The following is a 24,142-nucleotide window of genomic DNA, read 5'->3' as shown; positions in this document are numbered from 1 at the left end:
TCCCAATGCTGTCAGAAATCCACTATTCACATGCTATATTATCGTTACATACTCATCATCACTGTGCTCTGAAGACGGACAGGTGGTCTTTTCAGGGACAAGATGCCAGGACGACGCCTTGGTCTGCAGCTCTTCCCTTTTTCTCCACATCAGACAACATCACACATGTAACATGTTGAACGGATGTTTTTATTACACAAAAAGGCCGACAACCTCAGTCTGTTACATTACTGTTAAGACCATTACATGTTGAAAATAAATAGCTAGCATCTAGGTCCATCCTTGTGGAAAAAAATGTAAACATCAGGATAAGGAGAGGAAGTACAGGGGCTTCAAGAGAGGAAGTACAGGGGCTTCAAGAGAGGAAGTACAGGGGCTTCAAGAGGACTTCTTCTGTTTTTTCTTCTCCGCCTCCTCTTCTTTCTCTTTCTCAATCTCTGCCACCAACGTTTCAATCTCTTTTGACTCCAAAATCTACATTCAGCACAGAAGGAAAAATGATACACCTTCATTAAATTCAGCCTAATAAGGTGTTTGTACATCCAATTGCTTTTTGAGCTAATTCCATCCCTGCAGCACTGCCTTTACCCCCAAGCAACACACACACACACACACACACACACACACACACACACACACACACACACACACGCACACACGCACACACGCACACACGCACACACGCACACGCACACACACGCACACACACGTGATAAACAGAAATATTAGCCTACAACTCCACACTGAGATATGTTACTCCAAAATATATGTCAGAGGACCTAGAATGTTTAGAGCTGTGCGTAATACAATCTTACCTGGCAAGTGAGGGAGAAAAGGTTTTGTTTATTTATTTATTTATTTTTTAATCTCCCAAGTGAAGGAGACAAGGTTTTGTTTATTTGTTTGTTTTTTTAATCTCCCAAGTGAGGGAGAAAAGGTTTTGTTTATTTGTTGTTTTTTTTTCATTTGTATTTCATTTTTAATGGAAATACATGTCCACGTCATTTAAAGGAGAATTCCGGTGTGATATTGACCTAAAGTGTGTTGAAACATGATACCGAGTGTGAACGTATGTCTCATAGCCCATCTCGGCTTGTCCCCTGCACTCCAAAATATGGCACTAGTTAGCCGATGCTACCAACAGCTTTTTCAATGGTGGTGCTTCGGCATTGGGCTAGCCATGCAAATAAATCACTGTTTTACACCATTTACGAGGCTCAATGTATCTCCACACTTCATTGGTAGACTTCCGAGGGCCCTGATATTTAAAATGAGACATTGAGAACTTTAAAAAAGCACTGGTAGTTTACTTACAAGACGATTTATACAGACAGTATCTTCACGAAGTTTAGCGTTTGCAGCCATCTTGAATTTAGTCACGATAAGTCGAGCGACGAGTAAGAATGAACAGGTATGATAAGGGATCAGATTCCAAAAATAATTAAGTGGAAATGCATGGATTCCAGTTTCTTCCAGTAGCAGCAACTGGAATCCATGCATTTCCACGGAATTATTTTTGGAATCTGATCTGAAGGTCAATATCACACCGGAATTCTCCTTTAATACTAACGCAATCAGTGCAGTCATTAGCTCTATACAAAAGTGCATCAACGGCTCTGTCATCGTGTAAAGAACACCCCCAATGTTGATTGTCCAGGTGGAAATCAGGTGCATGTTAAATCTCAAAGGGTGCGAGTTTGACAGCGTATTTTGCCGACAGTGCATGCACACTGTGGCCAGAGCGAAGTCAGATGCACAAAGTGGGATGAGTCCGAACTTAATTAATGATAGATAGATAGATAGATAGATAGATAGATAGATAGATAGATAGATTTTTAGAATCGATCGATCGATCAGAATAAAACACTGTTTGCATGTGATGTATTCAATTGAGTTGGTTTATTAAATTTCACTTCACTGGAGACGTCTCGCCCATTTCAGAGTCCCTGCCTTGACGTAGCTTCCCATTACCTATATCGCCGCCGAACTCAGGGCCAAAATGTTTGGCATTGGTGTGCAACAGGCTTTGAGGCATGTTTTCCATCCTTTGGTGGGTGTGGCAGAGATGCTACCCTATCAATAACGAGGTGTATACAAAACCTGCTGTATTACAAAGGCAGTGCACACAGTGTATCCACCTACATTTACTGGATAGTGAAACAATAACAATACAAAGTTGAAAAGATAATGAAATGTATATCATTTTCATTAGGCTCTGAAAAATCTTTGAAAAGAAAGCCAAGAATGGCCTTTTGTTGCACAAACAACAGAGTATTCAATGCATCACTGTTTCTGTTGAAGCAAGGCTTTGCTATGTTTTGTCCAGGATCTGCCGGAGCAAATGCAATGAGCTCATTCGTTTGTACCCAGGTTGATCAGGTAGTTTTTTACTCCTCTAATCATACTAGCTAAACTCAGCTGTACTGACTGAAAGCATGCTAAACTGCAGTAGATCATGCAGATTTTCCAGGATATTAACACATGCTCTGAACAGCAATAATGCTCAAATAATAGATAGTAACTCAATGTTTGGATTTTTAAAATAAGCCAGAATTGTCTTCAGTGTGAACACAACTCACAACTGGCAGTGTTGATGAATATGATCAAAAAGTCTCTTTATCATACTTGTGATCTTTTATTAAAAAATACATTTGAAACCATGCAACCTTTAATGAATGCTGAACTATCCAATCACTTCTCAGTTTGAGCTTTCTGGCAGAGACAGTGGGATTTATTTTTAATATCAGATGGCATTACTTTGAGCTTATTGTGTCATCTACTCATAACAATTTGTCCAAGCCCTTTCGAGGAAAAACAGCCCCACATCTTCAAAGATCAACCCCTATTCTTGACAGAGGGGATCAGGCAATTTTGTGGATAATACATTTTTATACCGAACCCCTGCTGTCTGTTCCTAGAAAATGTCAGTGTTGATTTAATCTGTTCATAGACACCAGCCCTGTGAAAGAAAGTTCTAAAAGCTATATTATTGACTAACAAATGGAAGGGCTTGATTTTAAATAGATGAAGAGGGTTTTTATCTGCCTTGTTAACAGAGATGGAGTTGATTGCTGTTTCATAGAGTACAGCCTGTCCCCTCAGTTAAACGTAATCCAACTATGAGGGTGATATTGGTTGTCCAGTTTAAGCTTAATTTTTGCTATACACGTTATGGCCCTATGTGTGTGTAAACGGTACCTTCAGTGGTTGATTTCTCCTAATGACAGCCAGCTCAATGTTCTTTCCACCTGACTGCACCACCTTCAAACACAAGGAGTACATTATTCAGGCTAAAATTAGAGTTTAAAAGGAGGTTAGATTTGAATAATCAAAACAAGTGATTGCCTATTCCTGTCCTTACCTCCAGTAAAGCTTTAATAGCCAGTTTGATGGCCTCGTTGTCACCAGTAATGGCCTCCTCCGTGTAATTCTTCTCTAGGAATTCCCTCACAGTTTTCGCACTACGACCAATGGCATTGGCCTGAATGGACGGAACAAGCAAATTATGCAACTGAGTGTCAAATCCACCATCGCGTCATATTCTTCAGGAATGTGAAAATATACTGGAGTGTGTAGCGTGTGGCAACATAGTCCAAAGAGGGATGTCATGTGGCAAGTGTTTTAAAGGGTAATGCAGCTGCTTCTCCACTGATGTCTGGTTTCCAGTGTCGAGCACTCACCTTCCATGCGTGGTAGGTGCCTGACGGATCAGTCTGGTAGAGTCTGGGAGTCCCATCACAATCAAAGCCCACAATCAACGCAGAGATTCCAAACGGTCTGCGCCCGTTGCTCTGAGTGTAACGCTGAAACAAACAAGAGTGCAGAGAGACGTACATTAGAGCAGCCATCACAAATCAATGCTTTCCTGTCAGCAGGAGCACAGTGATGTTATTTCGCAATCCTCAACAACATACATGTATTTTGTCTTTCTAAATGCTTTATTTAGTCGTTACACAGCCTTAATTGTGTTTCTTAATTTCCACAGATAAGATCATTTGTAGTCTTTGTTCACTGTATCTCTGTCTGCACACATTATGAGGAAAAAATATACACATAACACTTTTGTTTTGGCTCCCAGTTTTCATAAATTATATGTGGTAAATATAAGACTTGCTCAATGCACACAAATGGCTCATTTATTTCAAATCCATGTTAGTGGGCACTTCACCTTTACCAATATAATACAATGCGGCATTTGACAGGTGTGGCATATCAAAAGATGCTAATTAAAAAGCATGACTATTGGACTGGTCACAATAAAAGGCAACTATAAAATGAATCAATTTGAGTGAGTGCGCAATCAGCATGCTGACATCAGGAGTATGCACCAGAGCTGTTGTCTGTGAGCTGAATGTAAAGATGAAGTACTCATGGATATGGATTTTTATCACATTTCTGAGCAAAATTTAAAAGCAGAATTGTATGCATAAGTCTTAGAACTTTTACTTCAACATTTTTACGTATTTTTTATATTTCTATTATGGTGACCTTCATAAATATAGTCCATACAGGGATGGATTACTGCACGGGCCTACCGGGCCCAGGGGCCCAAGGGGTCAGGGGGCCCTGAAGCCCAAGCCATTGCATGGAATCATTGCTTCAATATCAACCCATCAGGATATAGGCTATGAATCTGATTTAATTTAGTATTGGCCATCCCCAAAATGCACCAGAATACAGGAAATCACATCAAACAAATAAAAAAAATTCTGGGGGAGGACCCCCAAACCCCCCCTTTCACATATGCGACAATTAGTGGGGGGCCCTTAATACATCTGGGCCCAGGGGCCTAAAAGTTCATAATCCGCCCATGAGTCCATATCCTACATTATTAGCTAATGGGCATGAGCGATGGTGATGTGTGACTTTTGCTCAGTGCTGTCTTTTGCAATCTAACTCTGTTCCTCCACTGCCCCACTGCTGCTTCCATGTTTATCATTATTTATTTTAATCAGTTGAACAATCCCAATAAAATAACATTATTTACTAAAGTGTTGAGCATCCACTCTGGCCTTTACCTGCTTAAGGGTGGCAATATATCTTGTGATGTATTCCACTGTGACGGGGTCTTCCACAGTCAGTCTGTGACTCTGACACTCCACTCGAGCCCTGTTTATGACAATGCGTGCGTCTGCAGTCAGACCTGGAGACAGGTAATTGTGGTGGGTGATTACTGTATGTGAGCAGTGACATTTCCAACTGAACTTTTATTAGTGATTGAGAAAAGTGCATAATTTCTCATTTCTCACCTGCAAAGGCCATGCAGACATGTTCGTCCAGCACGCAGATCTTGCGGACTGTCCTCTCCTCTTGCAATTTTGCCACAGATTTTTTTTCAACACCCAGAACAACAATATCTTTACCCCTTATGCCGACCTATCAACAAACAGTACAGTAAATTACATCTAATGGGTAATAGATGGTAGATGATTAAAAAGCCCTGAAACGCGGTGCAGTTTCTAGTTTCAGAATCACGGTGCCATATCAAAAGTGGCTGAAGAAAGCTAAGCTCACCCCAGATCAAAACAATGAATGAACTGATTCACGAAGGTGTTATGGACATAGTAATAACGTAACTTGATAATAGCTATTTGAGTTATTTTTCTATTAGTATTAGCACACTGCACTACTTAATGTGCATACTACTTAGATGTATCATCCTATGCTAACAACACTGATGAAGGCTACCGTTGTCCGAAAAAGAGTGGGCCTATTGTTTTCCCTACATTAAAATACACACATTATCTATACGAATATCGCCAGCATGTCAGTTGATACATCACTAAAATCACAGTTAGATAGTTGTCTAATGACCTTAGTTGGGCTAATGGTAAGTTAGTTATAATATTGTTAAACTCACAGCCGTGGATCCTTTCTTGACAGCCTCTTGGGCGTACTCCACTTGAAAGAGATGACCATCGGGAGAAAATACAGTAATAGCTCTATCATATCTCGCTGCCATCGCATTCACTTACTAAAATACTGACCAATGTAAAAGATTGAATGGCCCAGTATCTACCTAATTGCTTCCGGAAATATATGCACCACAATGTGAATCTGACTAGCCCTCTGCTAGCCCGAGTTAGCAGACACTTTTTTCAAATCGTACACTTCCTACACACTACGCAAGCGCATGAACTTTGAACCTTAGGCTGGGATAAACCAAGTAGTCCACAGACACAGGTAGGCAAAGTAGGTGGTCTAGTTAAGTAAAGTCTCTGATTAGGTTTTATCAGAGAATGTCTAATAGTAGACGGGCTGTTAGATGATGATGATGATAATAATAATAATAATAATAATGATAATAATAATAATAATAATAATAATAATAATAATAATAATAATAATAATAATAACATAGAATTGGGGGAATAATAAGAAGAGGGAGAAAATGAAGATGAGGAGGAAAAATAAGACATAGTAAACACAAAAAAAGATACATGTATTCCTTAGTAGCTTAAGCCTTTGGATATCTGTTTCTTTCATATAGGCCATTAAGGATAGGCAGTTAACTTTTTGTTCCAGATTACACAGTTGCTGTGGAAAATACAATAGAGTGGATAATAATACCAAAGATTTAAGAATAGGCTACAATCAGTTTTCTTTCTAATAATATGCCTACAGAATGACGTCGTCTCAGACAACATGCACCCTCCTCTCCGCAGTTCATACCATCTCCCAATACCCCATAGCCCAGGAGGAATGAACCATTATTTCTAGGTAGTAATTAGTGTAGTCCCAATTTTTCATTTATTTTTTCCACAGTCATTCAACAAGGGGTTTCATTTTTGTGCCGAACAGTCTAGACATGTTGCACATTTTATGACACTTATACATTTAATTGTTTTGGAGATAAGAATTTGTTTTAGCATTGTTTCGACCTCCCCCTCCGTGAGATGCAACGTTACTAAGTAGCATCCTTCCTTGAGCTGTGAGGTTTGAGTTTACAGATTTGTATTTTATTGTATGTTTTAACCCACATATAGTTAAAATCACAATGTCGGTGGCGTTTGCACCTCACAGACCGCGCGGAAAGGGTGATATAACTCCCGCAGGCATTCAAAAGGTAATTACTTTTCATTGCGTATGTGAATAGAACGGTGGAGAAACATAGTGGCAGCTGCTGTTAGCTCTAGGGTAACCTAAGCTATGTATCTTCTAGGATTCGAACTCAAATTGTTAGGAGGGAAATGGCTTGATTACAGTGTAGCAGTCCCGGCACGCGGTTAATACAAACTTAGCCGCCGCTTCAAAAGAAAATATAGGCTGACTGATGCATTAGCTGCAATGTTACGGTTTCGTTCAACAGCCTAATTTCGTGAGCTAGCCACAACGGAGGCCTAGTTTTTCCCAAGCCAGATTGATGCAGGCGCTTTGTTAGCTGTGAATGCACGTAGGCTATCATGGGTTCATAGTGGAGGATCGTTTTTGTTCAACGTGAAATCGCACACGCGTTAAATGGCCTATGGTTGATTACAAAAACAACAAAAAAATAGAGTAGGCCTACAACTGTGTAACTGCTAGCCCGTTTGTTTAACAATTTGTTGTCCAAGCTAGAAGCTGACGCTTGAACAGATCCTTGCCAGATCAGGGCCTCCTCCGCTCCAGACTCATAGCCTAACTGTTTGGGAACCCATATAGTAAAGAATAAATAAATGCAAACCAGCGCGATTAGAAAATGTTTAGCGTACCTTGTTTGGCCATTCGCTGTTTCATCCGATTTAATTTAATCATTTATAAGCTTAACTAACAGGTTCTCTAGGTTATTCATATGACTGCTTTTCATCTCAATCTTTCACAAAATCATAATTAAAAGATTTTCAATGTCATTCTTTCAGTTACTGGATGAAAATAACCAACTGATACAGTGCATAATGGATTTTCAGAGCAAAGGAAAGACGGCTGAATGTTCACAGTAAGTTGACATGGAACAGATCTTGTGTCCATTTTTGCTTATGTCAAGGTTTCTCGTGGTGGTGGCTTAATTTTGCAAGTTTTATCTGAAGTGAAAAACTGTATTCCTGTCCAGTGTTCCACAGACCTTCAGTAGGCTACATTTCTTTTTGTCTAATTTTTTGTAATAGGTACCAACAGATGCTTCACAGAAACCTTGTATACCTGGCTACGATAGCAGACTCTAATCAGAACATGCAGTCTCTCCTTCCTGCTGTGAGTATTGCTGGTTATTGATAACCAACTATTGGTCCAGTTATTTATACCTGCTGTAAGCAGTCAAATTTAGTTTAATGTAGGCCAATACCAATGGGGTGAGCTAAAGGTGATTTGAGAAGAACCAGCCTTAAGGAGATACAGAATGTTTACAGTTGAATAGCCCATGAGTGGAAGTGTGTGCTTTTTGCAGTCTTTAGTAAAATAGTAAATAAAACTCTGACATTGCTCCATTTCATGACTGTCAACAACTTTAAGAAAGCCCTGGAAACTTAAAACCGCTTCACTGTCTTCCTTTTACCCAGCTGAATTGTCTTACAATGACTTGCACACACAACTCTGTGCACATTTGTGCATGCTTTTTAGGTACCGGTATTATCTTTGGTAAATAGCCTGTTAAGAGATTTTGTTCGATGACACCATTCAGACGGCACATTTCATGTATACAGGTGGAGCAGAGTCATTATTATAGCCAGTTCTTTATTTGCATTCTATTAAGCATCACTCTGTTCCTTTGAAGCCCCCAACCCAGAACATGCCTATGCCGGGTGGCATGAACCAGAGCGGCCCTCCTTCCCAGGCCCCCCACGGACACAACATGCCCTCTGAGGGCCCACCTGCCGCACACATGCAGAGCCAGATGAATGGACAGATGCCTGGTAAGAGACACATGGCCATGCCTCTGCTGCATAGTCACTCAAAGCCTTACAGAGGAAGCTGCAAAAATGATTTTGGTCGAAGTTGAACTATTCTGTTTTTATTGTTTGTAAACATGTCTACTCGCATACACTTACTAATATCCCACGGGTTCCCACGGGTCATGGAATTTTGGGAAGTCTATCCCAGATATGGAAAGTCAGGGAATTTTATATTTTTTGGGGGAAAGTAATAGCCTGGGTGCCATTCCGAACTTAGTCCCGCCCACAACGTTTGAGGTCGGGAAGTTCGGTCTGGCATTGCTCAATAGTAGCGCGAGTATGCTCGCCCAATATCTGGCGGGCCAATCAAATTGTCAGGGCGGGCTTTATACGATGATGGACAGATGATCAACAGTAACGTAATCAACCACGTCACCAAAGCGCGCTTGGGTTGAATTCGTTTACAACAACGATGGCTGCCGCTGGAGAGTTGAGGTGTGTAGATTCTGCTATTAGGTCTGTTCTAGAAGATATCGACAGCAAATTAATTTTAAAAGAGGAACAGAGAAACGCGATCAAGGCATTTGTTGAAAAGAAAGATGTTTTTGGCGTCCTTCCTACGGGATTCGGCAAAAGTTTAATTTATCAGCTGGCTCCGTTGGTCGCTAAGAAGATGGGACACAATGAAAACCCATTGGTCATTGTTGTTTCTCCTTTGGTCGCACTCATGGAGGACCAAGTGAAAGAAGCAACTGAAATGGGCATCACGGCGATGCAACTCGGCGTGAACGACGAGGTGGATATAGCCAGCGGTCGTTGCCAGCTCCTTTTCGGAAGCCCGGAATCCTGGCTGCTGAACAACAAGTGGAGGGACATGCTAGGCTCCGATGTTTTTCAAGCCAACGTTATGGGTATCGTCGTGGACGAAGTTCATCTAACTTACAAATGGTAAGAGAATCTAACTGTCTGACTTAGTAAATAACTCCCAATGTCGTGATATGAATCCCATGTTGTAGCCTAGGTATCGTTGTACGTTCGCTAACTCAGACTTGGTACAATCATTAACGTTAGTGTGATTGTAGCGAACTAGCTGTTAAAACATTCTAATGTAGGTTACTGTTTTATTTCTATCAGTTGTCAGGCTGCAAAAGGGCAGAAGGGCATTTAGGTGTTGCTTTATGTACTCAAGCACCATACCCATATTAGTAGTCACTGTACCCCTTATAAGTGATGTATTCTTTTCAGATGTCAGTACAGTCATTAAAAAGTACTAAATGATACTACTCATAATTTCTTATTTTTACTGTTACTTATTGGTTGCTTTTTGTACTGCTATATATTCCAGGTACACCTGTGCTGACATTGACCGCTTCTGCTGATCGGGAATCCAGAGCCAGGGTTATGAAAAAGCTTCAGATGGACAATCCAATCATTTTGGCCCTGAGCCCAAACAGAACAAACATCAGACTGGGTCTGATTAAAGTACCTGGCCATACACTGGAGTGCCTACACTGGATTGTGAGGGATGTTAGTACAAAGCTTGACCCAGCAGTTAAGACGGTACTTTAATGGAGTCACTAGTTGTCTGCGGAAAGCTTTGTACTGCCATTTTGAGGAATACGCCACATCTGTTGATCTAGGACATCTGTGCTGCACTCACTGCCATTCTGTTTGTTCTTGTGAACCTGAAGGTTGTGGGGAGCTAATCCCCAAATATGAACACTTTCAAGGGGAGGTTTCATCACACCACAAACACAGAATAGTCACACCTGAGGGCACACTTTTGATCAGGGAACTGTTACAAACTTACAGGAGTAGTTTACTTCAGGACCATACAAACATACCACTTTACAGTCGACACAGCCTGCACTGCTTTTGGAGATGAACTCATTGATCAGTTTTAGAACAGTGCACACAGATATTTGACCTGGACTTCATTATCCATAATCTCCCTACATACAAGCTGGAACATGCAAAAGAGATACTATGAATTATGCATGAGGTTTTTGATGACATCGAACAGAGTCAAACTAATTTGTTTGATGACGGTGTTGTTCAGGATGACCGTGTTCAGGTTGACATGGATTACACTGGTTACTTTGATGACGAGGATGAGGATAAGATACAATCATCACCAAGTAACTTGGAATCAGGCTTGTCAATGTTGAAGATCTCAGACTAGCTTCAAATTCAGGCTCAAATTTGTAGCTTCAGGGTCCTGTTGTTGTGCAAATGCCTTTTTTTACCTCTGTTACATTAATATTTTTTAATAAAATTAAAATGGTTTATACTTCTCTACTGGTTGGTGATGTTTCTGCATTTAAAAGACAAACAATAAGACATGTCAATAAAGATTTTTAATATCTACACATAATAGGTAATGTTTGAAGATATACTCTGAACTTTGAACATACAACCAATAAGAAAACACACACAAGAATGTGGATACTACTTAACTATTATATGAAAACACAATTATTTACATTGTCATTTATGAAAACAATATTTACAAATTACCATCACCATTTACATTTCACATTTACTTAATTATTTAAATAGGCACATTTTGCCAGTCCATTATTTTCTCCTGGTAATTCAGCTTTGCCAATAAGTTTCTCTTGAAATTCGGGAATGCATGATACAAGGATACAAGGAAGTTTATTGTCACATGCATATAGTTACTGGAAGTAAGAAATGCAGTGAAATTAAGTATGGTGTCAGCCTATTTGTGCATTTATGGGGGGGGGTAAAAAGTGCAGTAGAAGAGGGGTTTAGTAGATTAAGTGGCAAGGGCTGCATAAGAAAGGTGGGGGAGGATTGCGATTGGGGGGGGGGGCACCAACAAGGAGCACCCAAGAGCAACAGGGGCAAGGAAAAACTCCCTTACCAAGGAAGAAACCTTGGGCATATCCACGGCTCAAGGGGCTAACCCAACTGCCAAGGGTCTTGGTGTGTGTGTTGGGGGGATGACAAGGGAGATGGGATAGTGTGCTGTGTATGTGGGGAGAGGGCAGTGTGCAATATGTGTGTTGGAGAAGCTTCCTCATGAGACAATGTGCTGTGTATTGGGGGGCGGGGGCAGTGTGCTGTAAGTATGTTGGGGATGTGTGTTGGAGAAGCTTCCTGATGAAATAATGTGCTGTGTATGTAGGGGAGAGGGGGGGGGCAGTGTACTGCAAGTATGATGTATGTGAGTGATGACAGTGAAGATGTGTGTGTGGGCGGGAGGGGAGTGAAGCAGTGACTGTGTGTGTGTGTGTGTATAGTGTGTGTGTGGGTAGGTGGGGGCAGTATGCTGTAGGTAAGTAGAGGATGTGTGTTGGAGAAGATCCTGAAGACAATGTGCTGTGTATGTAGGGAGGGGGGGGGGGCAGTGTGCAGCAAGTATGTAGAGGAGGCTTACTGTAGTGTGCTGTATGTATGTGAGGTGATCACAGTGATGATGTAAGAGTGTGTGTTTTTTTTGTGTGTGTGTGTGTTGGGGATGGGGGGGGGGGGGACAGAAAGGCTAGGCAATCAAGGACATGGGTAGATAGATGGAGGAGAAATCAAAAATAATAAATAAAAAGTTCTATAGAGATGTGCAAAAGTTGGAGAAAGTCAGATATGTGTGTGTGTGTGTGTGTGTGTGTGTGTGTGTGTGTTTTGACGTGTGATGAATAAGAAAATAAATAAAAGGTCTGCAGCATAGGGAGAGGGATGTAAAAGTGCTAAAAGTCATGTAGGTGTGTGTGTGTTGGGGCGTGGGGGGGATGGGGTCATGAGTGCTGAGGAGTGGATGAGTGCAAAGTCAGTATAGTGTGAGTTCAGAGTTGGGAAATGTTTGAGAGTGCTGAGGAGTGAATGTGTGCAAAGTCAGTATAGTGTGAGTTCAGAGTTCGGATGGCCTGGGGATAAAAACTTCTCCTGAGCCTCTCAGTTCTGGCTTTGTGACTACATAGGCGTCTTCTTGATTTCAGCGGTAGGAATAATCCATTGTTAGGATGAGAAGAGTCCTTCAGAATCTTTTGGGCTCTTAGGAGTACTCTTCTGGAATAGATTTCTTGTAGAGCAGGGAGTTGAGTTCTTATAGTACGTTCAGCTGAGCGCACTACTCTCTGCAGAGTACTACAATCTCTAACTGTGGAGTTCCCATACCAGGTGATGATGCTACCAGTTAGAACACTCTCAACCGCTGAAGTGTAGAAGGCCTTCATGATGGATGTAGAAACTTTGAATTTCCTTAGCTGACGAAGGAAGTAGAGTCGTTGTCTGGACTTCTTCAGAACATGTTGAGTGTTAACAGTCCATGTTAAGTCTTCAGTAATGTGGACACCAAGGTATTTAAAACTTGTGACTCTCTCTACAGGTTGCCCGCTGATCATTAGTGGGGTGTAACTGTAGTTCTGCTGCTTCCTTCTGTAATCCACTACTATTTCCTTGGTTTTATTGATATTCAGTGTCATGAGACTGCCTGCCTGGGTGATTTTTGTTGGGAAAGTTGTGTCTCCCTGAAAATGTTTACCAGTGTTAAAACGTCCTGTTCTCGGGCCACATGATGAATGCCAGCCGGCCTTGTCAGCTCCAGCTCTGTGTCCGTTTTGTCCATTAGCTCTTTGACGATGCCAATGGACCTACTGATTCTGGCTGCTGACATTTCTGACATGTTTGGTCCCAATCCTCTCATAAATGATTTGAGAAAATTGTTTAGGTGTTCCAGGTGGAGGTCAAGTGGATGGAAAATGGGTGACAACCTGAAATATAAGTGAACACGTCAGTGTGAAGAATTACAGTATAGCCTAATAAGTATAACGTGCATTGACAATACATTGGATAATACAGACTGTTAAATATGGTGACACCAGATGCAATTGCTGAGCAGGTCAGAGAAACACTGCCCACCCCCCACAGAGGTGCCAAGCACAGAAGTGGGGGTTGGATAACATGCTAGTCCATTACAAAATGAAGTTTCTACATATTGACAAAGTGACAGAGGCCAACTTACACATCAGGTACAAGTTTATCCTGGTAACATTTGCTCACACTACACTGAAATTCGGGCTGGCTTCCAGAATACTAGGCATGTCAAAATATGACTAGATGATTTAATCATTGATAGATTTCACGGAAATGAGGAGTGTGGGAATGCACAGTGTTTATCACATTGGACAATAATCACGACTCACTATTAACTCATGTGAAACGTGGCAATCGAGGTCATAGTCATATCATAAGAAGTAGAAATGTATTAACAAGCTTACCTCTGTAATGCTTCTTCGCGTTTTTGTACCGGTTGAAGTTGACGGATTGGGGCAGAACTTCTTCAGAGTCCGGGGCGTCTCTGATGCCTCAGATGAACACGGTTCTTCAGGCTGGTCTCCTTCGTCTTCTGTCCATTTTTTAAACACGGGCATGTCGCGTTCCAACCGTGTTATAAAGTTCTGACAGGACCGACAAATGCGATGCGATTTGTTTGCAGTGTTGTGGAGTTGTAATCCTAAACGGATAACTTGATCGTATATGCATTCACCTTTACTGTTTCTCTCAAAAATGAGGTTCGTGTGTTGAAGAACTCCGTGTATCCTTACATTATTTTTACAACACCTGCGAAAATCGCTCACATTTTCTTCGTCTAGCGTGCAGTTGAGTTCTGTTGACATCAACTATGCGTCGCTTAACATACGTCACACACTCCGTTGCTCTGATTGGTTGTAGGTCTATCCAATTGAGTGCAGAGGCATTTTTTTTCCTGGTTCGTTTGAAACACGCCCCATAATCACAGCTCTATGGAGCAGTATCAGACTCAAATTCTGACTAGAATTGAGTATGACTACGTCAGGCTAGGAAAGTAATGGAATATCAGGGGATTCTGTTGTAGCAGTTTAACATTTACTTGTCAAAATACATTAATACAAATATTTCCAGGGAGAACTGGTGTATATCTGGTTATAAGTTTTAGTGCTTGCTTGGCCCAACTTTGCTTATTCAATGCCCATTTATTAATCTCCCGCTCTATAAAAGTAAAAGATTCTTGAACGCTACATGGCTGTTCTGAAGTCATTGGTCGGTATATTGCAGCATTCATTATATAGAAAGTCATGGAATTTTTTTGTCAGGGAAAGTCAAGGAAAAATCATGGAATTTTACATTTGACTTAGAGTGGGAACCCTGTAATATAAACATGTTTACTTGCATACACTTATCGTAACGCCTCCGATTATCACCACTTTCGTTCGAAAATTCTAAAATAACAGTGTTTTTCAATACTAAAATAACATTTGATAAATTAACCTTACATTTTTCAGTAGCCATAGGTTCTAGATTTGAACAAAATCTGTTTTGGTTCTTAAAGGGAGCATTTACTGTCTGAAATATCCGATTTTGTTTACCATGCTGGGAGGTTAGTGCTGGCCTGGTGGGTCGCCTATTTACGCCGTTTCAACGGCACATGAATGGTTAGACCAAGAATTCTCGTCATGAAATTAAAATTCCACTGGAGCTCCAAGCGGATGTGTACACGCAGCCTTACAACACTGTTTACAGCTCTTCGAGTCACGGTAAAATGTCATTTTTGGTACATGGCTACAGTGTTTCCCACAGAATTGAATTATATTTGTGGTGGTAGGTTTGCAGAATTAACTTGAATGCAACAGTTTTTAGCTAATTAGTGCAGTGTGGTTATGATGCTAACCAGATTTAAGCACAATTTAGTACAACCTGGAAAATCATTGTGTGGTGGTCAATGTTGATATTGTGGTCGGCCGCCACAAATAAGTCAATGTATGGGAAACACTGGGCTAATTTAGATACACCTATGGTGTGGGTGCTTGCGTTTCTTTAGGAATCCGCCATCTTGGTTTGTATAGAAATGGATATTAAGTGACTCATACACACAAGACAGCGGAAATACGGGACGGTAATAGGGGGAGTTCCGATAGTGTTTTGAACTTTGAACTTACTATTTACAGCTCACTACCCCAAGTGTGTCACTACTCTGTGTGTGTGTGTGTGTGTGTGTGTGTTCGTTCATTCACTAACCACGGATGGGTCAAATGCAGGAAGAATTTCCCTCAGGATGAATAAAAATATCTTTCTCAAACACAGTCTGAACATCATTAACATTTTGTAACATTCAGTACTGCTATTATAGTTTGATGTTAGTGTTATAGAGACGGTATGTTACCTCTTCACACTATTTGGAGCATGTTTTATAGGCTGCTGGTATCATCTATCATTTTCATGGTGAGGTCATGTGAAGGACGAACACATCCCAATAGACACATTTCTTGCCTCAAAAATCTCTTTTCTTTGTCACACAAGAAATAAATCAGGTGTTATTGAGATATGACCTGATTCTCCTAAACCACTCATAGAATAAATAGAATTGTAGTTAGATTGCCAGATTTGGAAGGTTTTAGATATTTTTGCTAAACAGACAATCGGTTACACCCGTCCCTTCTGTGCCCCTGAAGCACGATGTTGATTGGCTGGGATTGTTATGGCTAGGCCCAAGCCACTATGCTTGTTTCCCCATTTACAGAGCCACAACTTGACTTGACCTGACTTTGTTTTTGCACACTACAGCCACTAAATGGACAGCTAGAGCATTGAGAGGAGCTATTAGCTGAGCCTGACGGAACATGTATGGCATTATATCCACAGCCTGCTCCTTCAAAGCCAATGGCCACCATATCTTAACAGGCTCCATCTCCTCTTTCCTCTCCAGGCCCTAACCACATGCCCATGCAGGGCCCTGGGCCCAACCAGCCCCCCAACATGCCTAGTGGTGCCATGAACATGCCCCCCAGCAGCCACGGCTCCATGGGCGGCTACAACCATGCCGTGCCCTCCTCACAGGGCATGCCCACTCAAGGCCAGATGAACATGAGCCAAGGCCAGCCAATGGGAAGCTACGGCCCACGACCTAGCATGAACATGCAGCCCAGTCAAGGTACCATGCCTTGTTTGTTAAAGAACCCTCGTCTCTGTATGCTTGGTCTGAAGTTCTGAACTATCAGCACTTTCTCCGCTCAGTACATTTGATCGAGTTTTGCATTCTTTTACGTTTTTTTGCCATTTGACACAACTTCTCAGGCCCTATGATGCACCAGCAGCCACCCTCCCAGCAGTACAACATGCCCCCTGGTGGCGGTGGGCAGCACTACCAGGGCCAGCAGAATCCCATGGGCATGATGGGCCAGGTGAACCAGGGCAACCACGTCATGAGCCAGAGACCCATGCCCCCCTACAGGCCACCACAGCAAGGTAAGCACCCACGCTGATCCAGATGTTTCACAAACAGCTGTCCATCAAAGGCCACCGCTGGCCTCTATGAACTCTGGCCTTTGTGTGTCCTCACCCAGGTCCTCCTCAGCAGTACCCAGGCCAGGAGGAGTACTATGGAGAACAGTACAGTCACGGTGGGCAGGGAGCTCCTGAAGGTAGTTTCTTGCAGTTACATGCATTTTCTTAAGGTGAAATAGTCACTTTATAGAGATGCTCGCCTTTACTCTATTTTCCATGTCTACATCATTACAATAAATAAACCAAAAAACTTTGTGTGTCTATGGCGTTAGGTGGAGCAAAGAACTTACAGAAGCTTGTTACAAACTCTGGTAAACAGAACTGGTTTCTGAGACTTTTTAAACTCCTTCTTTATGGCTCTATCCTATGGCATCTACTTGTAGATGTAATTAGTGTTGAGGTTGTATTAAGAGTTTGAAGCATGTTAGTGAGATGGTTAATGGCTGTTGCAGACTAATGATGTGTTCATGTAGTACTTTTTTTGGAGAAAAATAATCCTGTTTTGAGAAGCATTTTGTTGAGTGATGAAGTTGATATAGTATTTCTGGGATACTGTTTTGTAAATAATGTTATAAAAAGCTGCTTTTAAGACTTCATATAGGATTGATCATATGTAAAAGTGTCAAGGTATGTAATAGAGATTGATTATCAAAGAAAGGTATGAGCTTATTTTCTTTTGTTAACATTGTGTAAACTGTGGGATATTTGTGTCAGTATTACCTTGATATGGATGACCATTGAATGGCCACCCTATGCTGCCTAGATGCATGTTTGCAGTCCACAGAGATGAGGTCTCCCTCAGCAGGCCTGGCCTGAGCTGTCCTCTGTTGCCCCCTGCAGGAAGTGCTCAGTATGCCCAGCAGCAGGAGGCCTACCAGCAGGGCCCCCCTCAACAGCAGGGCTACCCACCCCAGCAGCAGTATCCTGGACAGCAGGGCTACCCCGGTCAGCAGCAAGGCTACGGTGAGTTAGCCACCCCAGGAAGCCGCAGCTTGTCTCTGTGTGCAGTGCACAGGCACATCCTTACCCCCTCAGACTCTTCTTCCACTCTCTCTCTCTCTCTGCATGAACATAAAAATGTCACATCTTCCAGCTTAATGTATTAAACTTTTTAGCCTGGAGAAAGCGAGGAGAACTAAATTGCCCATGTCGTGTAGCGCGGAGGAGGCGCAGGGAAGACCTTGGTTGAAGCCTTAAACATGACGCACTGACAGATAGCCGCTTGCCAGGCGCTACCAGGCTAAAGTGGGGGAGGAAAGGTGGCTGGGTTAGAGCCCCAGGCAGTGTGAGTGGGAGTGGAACTCATAGTCTTCATTTCTCCCTGTTTTTTTTTTTCCTTTTTCTGTTTCTCTCCTCCTCTCCTCTAATCCCGTCAGCTTCTCTCTCTTACTTCCTCACTCGCTTCCTCTCTTGTTGAGCCAGAGGCCTTTCTCATGTTAATAACGAGCTTGCAAAAGAATCACACATGCATGCGCACACACATGCACGCGCACACACGCACGCACACACACACACACACACACACACACACACACACACACACACAGTGCTACCGGCACCATCTGGAACACGCTCTCCTGAGCCCCCACAAGGTTAAGATCCTCCACCGCGCCTAACGATCCTGCGTGGGCTCGTTTGACTGAGAAGAATCAAACTTTTTTTTCTGCCCCCCCCCCCCCCCTTTCTCTTTTTTTGTGAGCCAGAGCACACACACGCGGCCTGGTGCTTGGGAGTTTTAATGAGGCTGGGCGTTTTTAATGAAGGTTCACCAACTCCTTGATGTGTCTCCACATTAGTGGGGCAGTGCGCTAGCTCCAGACAGATGCCCTCATTACTCCCAGCCGGAGATGGGAACCAAACCGTCCACCCCTTCCCTCTGCCCTGTGTGTGTGTGTGTGTGTGTGTGTGTTGAGGGGATCTATGAGATGCTAGAAGGATCTACTGTCGATTCCCAGAAGCTTCCATTAGGGAAGGCACAGGGAAGAGAATGTGACGTGACCCCCCACAATATATAATTAAAAGAGCAGATGCAATGAGTGTTTATCTCTTGCTGAAACACCCACAGATCAGCAGCTTGGTGCTGCTTCACCGGAGAGCCGCTATTAGTGTGCAGAGCCTGATCTTGATGAAGATGTTTTGGGAAGAGCTTCCCCCCCCCCCATTGCTGTTTGTCAAGGTTGCTGACTGACTGTTTGTGTTGTTTTATTTGATGTGCCTTAGGTCCATCTCAAGGAGGCCCTGGGCAGTATCCCAACTACCCTCAGGGTCAAGGCCAGCAGTACGCGGCCTACAGGGCCCCACAACCAGGACCTCCACAAGCTCAGCAGCAGCGTCCCTATGGCTATGAACAGGTAGGTCCACACCAAGGGGTAGGTGCTAAAACAACGTCACTCTTGATGTCTGTCTCTCCCCCAGACTTATTGTAGAGAGACATTTGGTGCCCTCTCATTCTCTAGGTAGTGTGCAGGGAACAGTCCATGAATGTCTAGCGACAAAGAATTTGGGTAACTGTAAATATGTGATCTCTACTCTGTACTCGGTAATTAAGTCATTGTTTATTTAGGTGGCACAAGTAATTGCATGCTAGGGGCTGAGAGAAATCTATTGTGATTTTCTGTGCCCTTAAATGTGTGTGTGTGTGTGTGTGTTTGTGTTTTGTAAATACATGCAGTGAGAGTGTGCGAATGGCAATCTTATTTGGGGGGGTAATCTAGCAGAGGTTTGCAAAGATGGCTAAAAGGGGCTTCTCATTGGTGGGTCCTAAGCATCCTAGGCAATGCAGCTTGCATGATGTTTACCTCGTCCTTAACAAACGCCCATGTGGCACGAGGAGAGAGCCAAGGGAGGCCACATTCCACTGTGATTTGGAAGCCTCTCTTGTCTCCCTGGGCAGTGTCCAGGACCAGAGCTGAGTGTTGCCCTGTATTTGATATGTGTGGTCCTGAGCGGGGGCCACAGCCACCATTTTGATATCTCTATCTTTGAATATTCAGGGACACATGAGGAAATAAAGGACCGGGTATTTCAACCCCTGACTAGATCTGTAAGAAGCAAAGGTAATGGTTGCTGTGGAGACGTCGACATCAAATCTAGACGTTTTGACTACTAGCCTTGATTTTTTTTTATTTTTTTTATTTTTTTCATTTTGTTGTTTTGTTTTATTTTTTTATTGTTTTTTTATCTCCACTTCCCTCCTCTCCTATTATGTCTACTTTCTGTCTTTATTTTACATTGTTTTGTAATCAGGGGTCGAAATAATCCTCAAGGTCCTTGTAAGCAATTCTGGGTAAAAACAACTAGGCTGTTGTTTTGAATTGAAGGCTCTGTGGGGGAAACAAAACAGTAAAGCTTCCAGAATATTTCTTGTCCAAATGATCTACAAAATAATAAATGTCGAAACGGCAAAATAAAGTGTTTACCGGGAAAGGTTGATCAACTGTGTGAACCAGTTGAACTCAAAAAAGGGTTATTTGTCTTGCAACTTGTAAACATCCAATTATGGATGCAACTTTGGAAGATGATAAGCCATTTTCGACCCCTGTTTAGAAATGTCCATGTAAAATATTTCAGGTCTTAAGTTGAAAATGGCATTCCGAGTTCTCTGCATTATAGTTTAACCTTACCAGTGCTGCTCCTTCTGCACTCATGATGTCCTCTTTTTTCTGCATTTAATTTCCTCATAACTGAAGTCATGCTGCCATCTCCTGGTCAAACAATGCCAACACACCTGTTAAGAAAATACAATAGCTCTGGTAGCAGTAACTGCCTGCATTCTCACAAGGATGAACTGCGTCCGACACCCAAGTGTTGTCCAGACCTCTGATTATGTCTACCTTTGCTCTCTTCCTCCCAGGGGCAGTATGGAAACTACCAGCAGTGAAAGAACACAGGCATTGCACTTCCATGAGCGCTCACTCATAGTGCTCCCCTCTCTGGACCTGTAGAAGGGCTATTGCTCTCTGAGACCCACCTATCACTCACACACACACACACACACACTTGCTTATGAAAACATAGCTGCCCTAGATTACACACTCTGTGTCTCTGTATCTCTGCCTCTCTTACTTACACACACACACACACACACATTGAAAGATACTTTTATTTTTAATGTGAAGACTGAGCGATTTGTAAAGTTTTTTTCTTCTTTTTTCTTGCTTGTTTAAACAACTAATTTGTATTATGAATATAATGATTTTTGACATTACCACTTTTCTTGTGAGCATTTTGGGCCATTGGAAAGCAGCAATGCCTTAAGTGTTTCAGAGCTGCCTTCTCACTCTATTTTACGTTTCTGATTTGTTTCGATTCCAGACAAGGCTACATGCTCACAACACTAATCATGCCCCTGTCAGTTCCAAGGTTGTGATGTGTATAGCCCTTAAGGCTCTGCTATGAGTGGACTCCTGTATAGTAAGCAATAATGTGACTGTGAGAAGGAGGCTGTCGAGCTGTGACCTTGTACCAGGGAATATTCATTTGTGACCAGGTCAACCAAAATGATGATATTATGTGTACAAATGTATTTACGCTTTTTAGATAGAGCTGAATTTGTTAGAGGATTTGTGAACTAGTTCTGAGCTGGCCTGCCTCCAGAACACACACACACACACACACACACACACCCACACACACACACACACACGCGCACACACACACCTCCCCAGTCACTTTTTGTGTTAGGATTTGTTTAAAATGCATTGAGGGGTCTCATCTCACGCTGCTTCTGTTTGCTTACCAGTCTATATTGTGTTTCATTATCTCAGATGCCATCACTTATTTTTCAGTTGTTAACTAGGGACTCTTCCATTTAAACTGAAATGAGTGAACTGTATATAGTCATTTTTCTTGGAATAAACAGCTGGTGTGAACACATCCAAATGTAACAAGTGAGGAGCCAAGTTATTAAAGCATTTTTGGGCCAATGTTGCAGATGACTAGGAGGTATAGAATTTTTGTTTTTGTTTGGAGAATTGTTAACAAAGTAAACACTCCATGATTGTAACACACACTTTCAAATTATTTTTCAGAGAGTTAGTAAGAGTAGCCTGTGTCCACTTTTACTCTCTCTCTGAATGCACCAAGACATTGTGGACTTGAGTTAAAAACTAGAGTGTGAAACTAATTCATATGAAACATCATGTCTCTGTGACAGTGGTTGATGTCTGGGTTTTTAGATTTATGTCCTTTATATACAGCGTGGCTTTGACAAAAAAAAAACACAGTATTTGCTCAAATGAACAGTTTTATATGTAAAGGAGTCCCGTTGTGTGATCTCCAGATTTGCGTTAGACGTTGATGTCCTAATGATTTACAGTAATTTGCAGTGAGACTCTTGTGTAGTCTGCAGACAGGAGCTCTAGAAACATGTTGCTCTCTGTTATTGTAAAGGCCTTGATTTGTTGTCTGCTTCCTCTCTGAGGGGGTCATCGCTGTCTGTGGTTTCACCACCCTGTAAAGCTCTATGTCTCTGTAACTGAAACAATGTCAGAATAAATTATTGTGACTTTTTTCATAATTTGTTGTCTGAATTGTTTTTTGTGTCTTTCATAACCACAAATGATAGCATTTTCTTATTTCTGACTGAGCTTTATTTTATTTGGTTATCTCATAGAACAACCATTTGTGTTACCCTTAACAAAAATCCAAACACAAGATGATGTTTGTTTAGACGTAGGAGCATATAATATTGAACCGTTTTCCTCTCCGTAAATAAACATATAAATGGAAGGTCACCCACTGTCCTAAAAAAAGCTAAGTGGTATATACAGCTCCGGTCTCCAGGGCTCACTCCAGTATTGTTACGGAACAAAAAATCCCATAAATTATTTTACTGAGACGCAAACTAACATTAACATCACAATGAGTTGCATTCATCTGTGTAACCTTTCGCAGCCAAGCCTCCGTCACATTCACATGCCCGTCAGTCAAGTGCTCGCGCCTAGGCCCCTGAGTGACGGACGGCAGCGGGAGAAATAAGCTGCCATCAAAGGTGCCATATTTTTTATTTATTTATTTATTTTGTATCAGGGGTGGGGCGGCGCGCATGCATGCACGAGAGCGAGCGGATGGACGTAGCTGTGCGTTTGCTTTGCCAAAACGGAGCCCATCGAGAGACCTGCCTTTCCTTTAATGTTTCCAGCTGCACCCAGAGAGAGCCGGGGCGTGTTCGCACCCCGTTCCCCTCTCCGGAGGAAAAGAGGGACTACCTGTCACATCAGGGGGGGTGGGGTACAGATGGCACGCCAGATGTGTGGCCGAGCCATGTGACGAGTGGCCTGCTATTGGGGGTGGGGGGTGATGGGGGGTGGGCTGGGAGAAGGAGGGGTGGGGGTGTCCCTGTGAGTGTGGAGATGTGATAAACAGACCTGCGCACATATACCACCATGTATGTGTCCACAAAATCAGTGCGATTTTAATGGAAATGTGTGCTGTATATGGGTGTAAGATGGCTTGTATGTGTACGTGTGTGTTTGTGTGTTTCTGGTTTTGTGTGTGTGTGTGTGTGTGTGACAGCCGTTCTCTGCATCTCGTGGCATCTCCCTGCCACCGCACCACCCTGCTGCTCCACAGCTGGCCACCCCACCCTTCCCAGCTGCCACTGGGGCTCCCCCCGGCCTCGCCGCTTGGCGGAGGCTGGCTGTCGGGCTCTCCCCCGCCAATCCAGCTTGGCAGCGGCTGCACTCAGCTGCGCACCCGCAGACGGGCTAGGGGTCGGACAAAGTCACTCCTCCTGCGACAGTGGCGAGGACAGTGGGGAGCGCAGAGACGAGGAAATAAGCCCTGCCTATTTCTGTTTCTTCCTTCATGTGAGCTCTTTCCCTCTCTTTCTTTCTCTCTCTCTTTCTCTCTCTCTCTCCCTCTCTCTCTCTCATCTGATGCAAAAAAATAAGCATGTCTGGCGGGCAAAAAGAGCTCCTGTGTCAGTGTACTGATCTTGAGATTTTTGGAATCGGTCTTTGGTATGGTGATAGGATTTGTGAAAGTAACAGTGGAACTAAAAGCCCTCCCACCATCTGAAGTCTTTACAGAGGATGCACTGATGAATCATT

At 42.6% G+C, this 24,142-nt stretch overlaps 2 protein-coding genes and 1 long non-coding RNA gene across 6 annotated transcripts; 2 read left to right on the top strand and 1 right to left on the bottom strand.

Annotated features, from left to right (window-relative positions):
- Positions 1 to 170: 170 nt before the first annotated feature.
- Positions 171 to 6,110, bottom strand: LOC143133705 (proteasome subunit alpha type-7). The gene is made up of 7 exons (XM_076293524.1): positions 5,861 to 6,110; positions 5,250 to 5,376; positions 5,019 to 5,143; positions 3,681 to 3,803; positions 3,362 to 3,481; positions 3,199 to 3,261; positions 171 to 474 (listed from the first exon to the last, which is right to left on the bottom strand). Exons 1-7 carry the CDS (start codon positions 5,960 to 5,962, stop codon positions 379 to 381), a joined length of 756 nt encoding a protein of 251 aa, XP_076149639.1. The 5' UTR covers positions 5,963 to 6,110; the 3' UTR covers positions 171 to 378.
- A 585-nt stretch (positions 6,111 to 6,695) lies between these two features.
- ss18 (SS18 subunit of BAF chromatin remodeling complex) lies at positions 6,696 to 22,608 on the top strand. Of its 4 annotated transcripts, XM_076293521.1 has the most exons (12): positions 6,701 to 7,066; positions 7,839 to 7,915; positions 8,085 to 8,169; positions 8,690 to 8,828; positions 16,513 to 16,737; positions 16,881 to 17,051; positions 17,150 to 17,227; positions 17,363 to 17,401; positions 17,931 to 18,053; positions 19,311 to 19,441; positions 20,084 to 20,146; positions 20,944 to 22,608. In XM_076293521.1, the coding sequence occupies exons 1-11, from the start codon at positions 6,998 to 7,000 to the stop codon at positions 20,099 to 20,101; spliced, it is 1,155 nt and encodes a 384-aa protein (XP_076149636.1). In that variant the 5' UTR covers positions 6,701 to 6,997; the 3' UTR covers positions 20,102 to 20,146; positions 20,944 to 22,608. The 4 variants fall into 4 exon arrangements, with proteins under 4 accessions (XP_076149638.1, XP_076149637.1, XP_076149634.1 ...); XM_076293519.1 differs by lacking the exon at positions 20,084 to 20,146 and having other exon boundaries at positions 6,700 to 7,066; XM_076293523.1 differs by lacking the exons at positions 16,513 to 16,737; positions 20,084 to 20,146 and having other exon boundaries at positions 6,696 to 7,066.
- On the top strand, positions 9,072 to 11,105 carry LOC143135003 (uncharacterized). The gene is made up of 2 exons (XR_012988759.1): positions 9,072 to 9,755; positions 10,153 to 11,105. It is a non-coding gene; the product is annotated as an uncharacterized LOC143135003 (long non-coding RNA).
- Positions 22,609 to 24,142: the final 1,534 nt, after the last annotated feature.

Source organism: Alosa pseudoharengus, unplaced genomic scaffold (genome assembly GCF_046254945.1).
Source record: "Alosa pseudoharengus isolate Yale_2024_CS ecotype anadromous, Long Island Sound unplaced genomic scaffold, YU_APseudo_1.1 YU_APseudo_1.1_scf_2, whole genome shotgun sequence".
Lineage (NCBI taxonomy): Eukaryota > Metazoa > Chordata > Actinopteri > Clupeiformes > Clupeidae > Alosa > Alosa pseudoharengus.
Note: the sequence above shows the minus strand (reverse complement) of the source record. Positions and strands in the feature narration are given on the sequence as shown.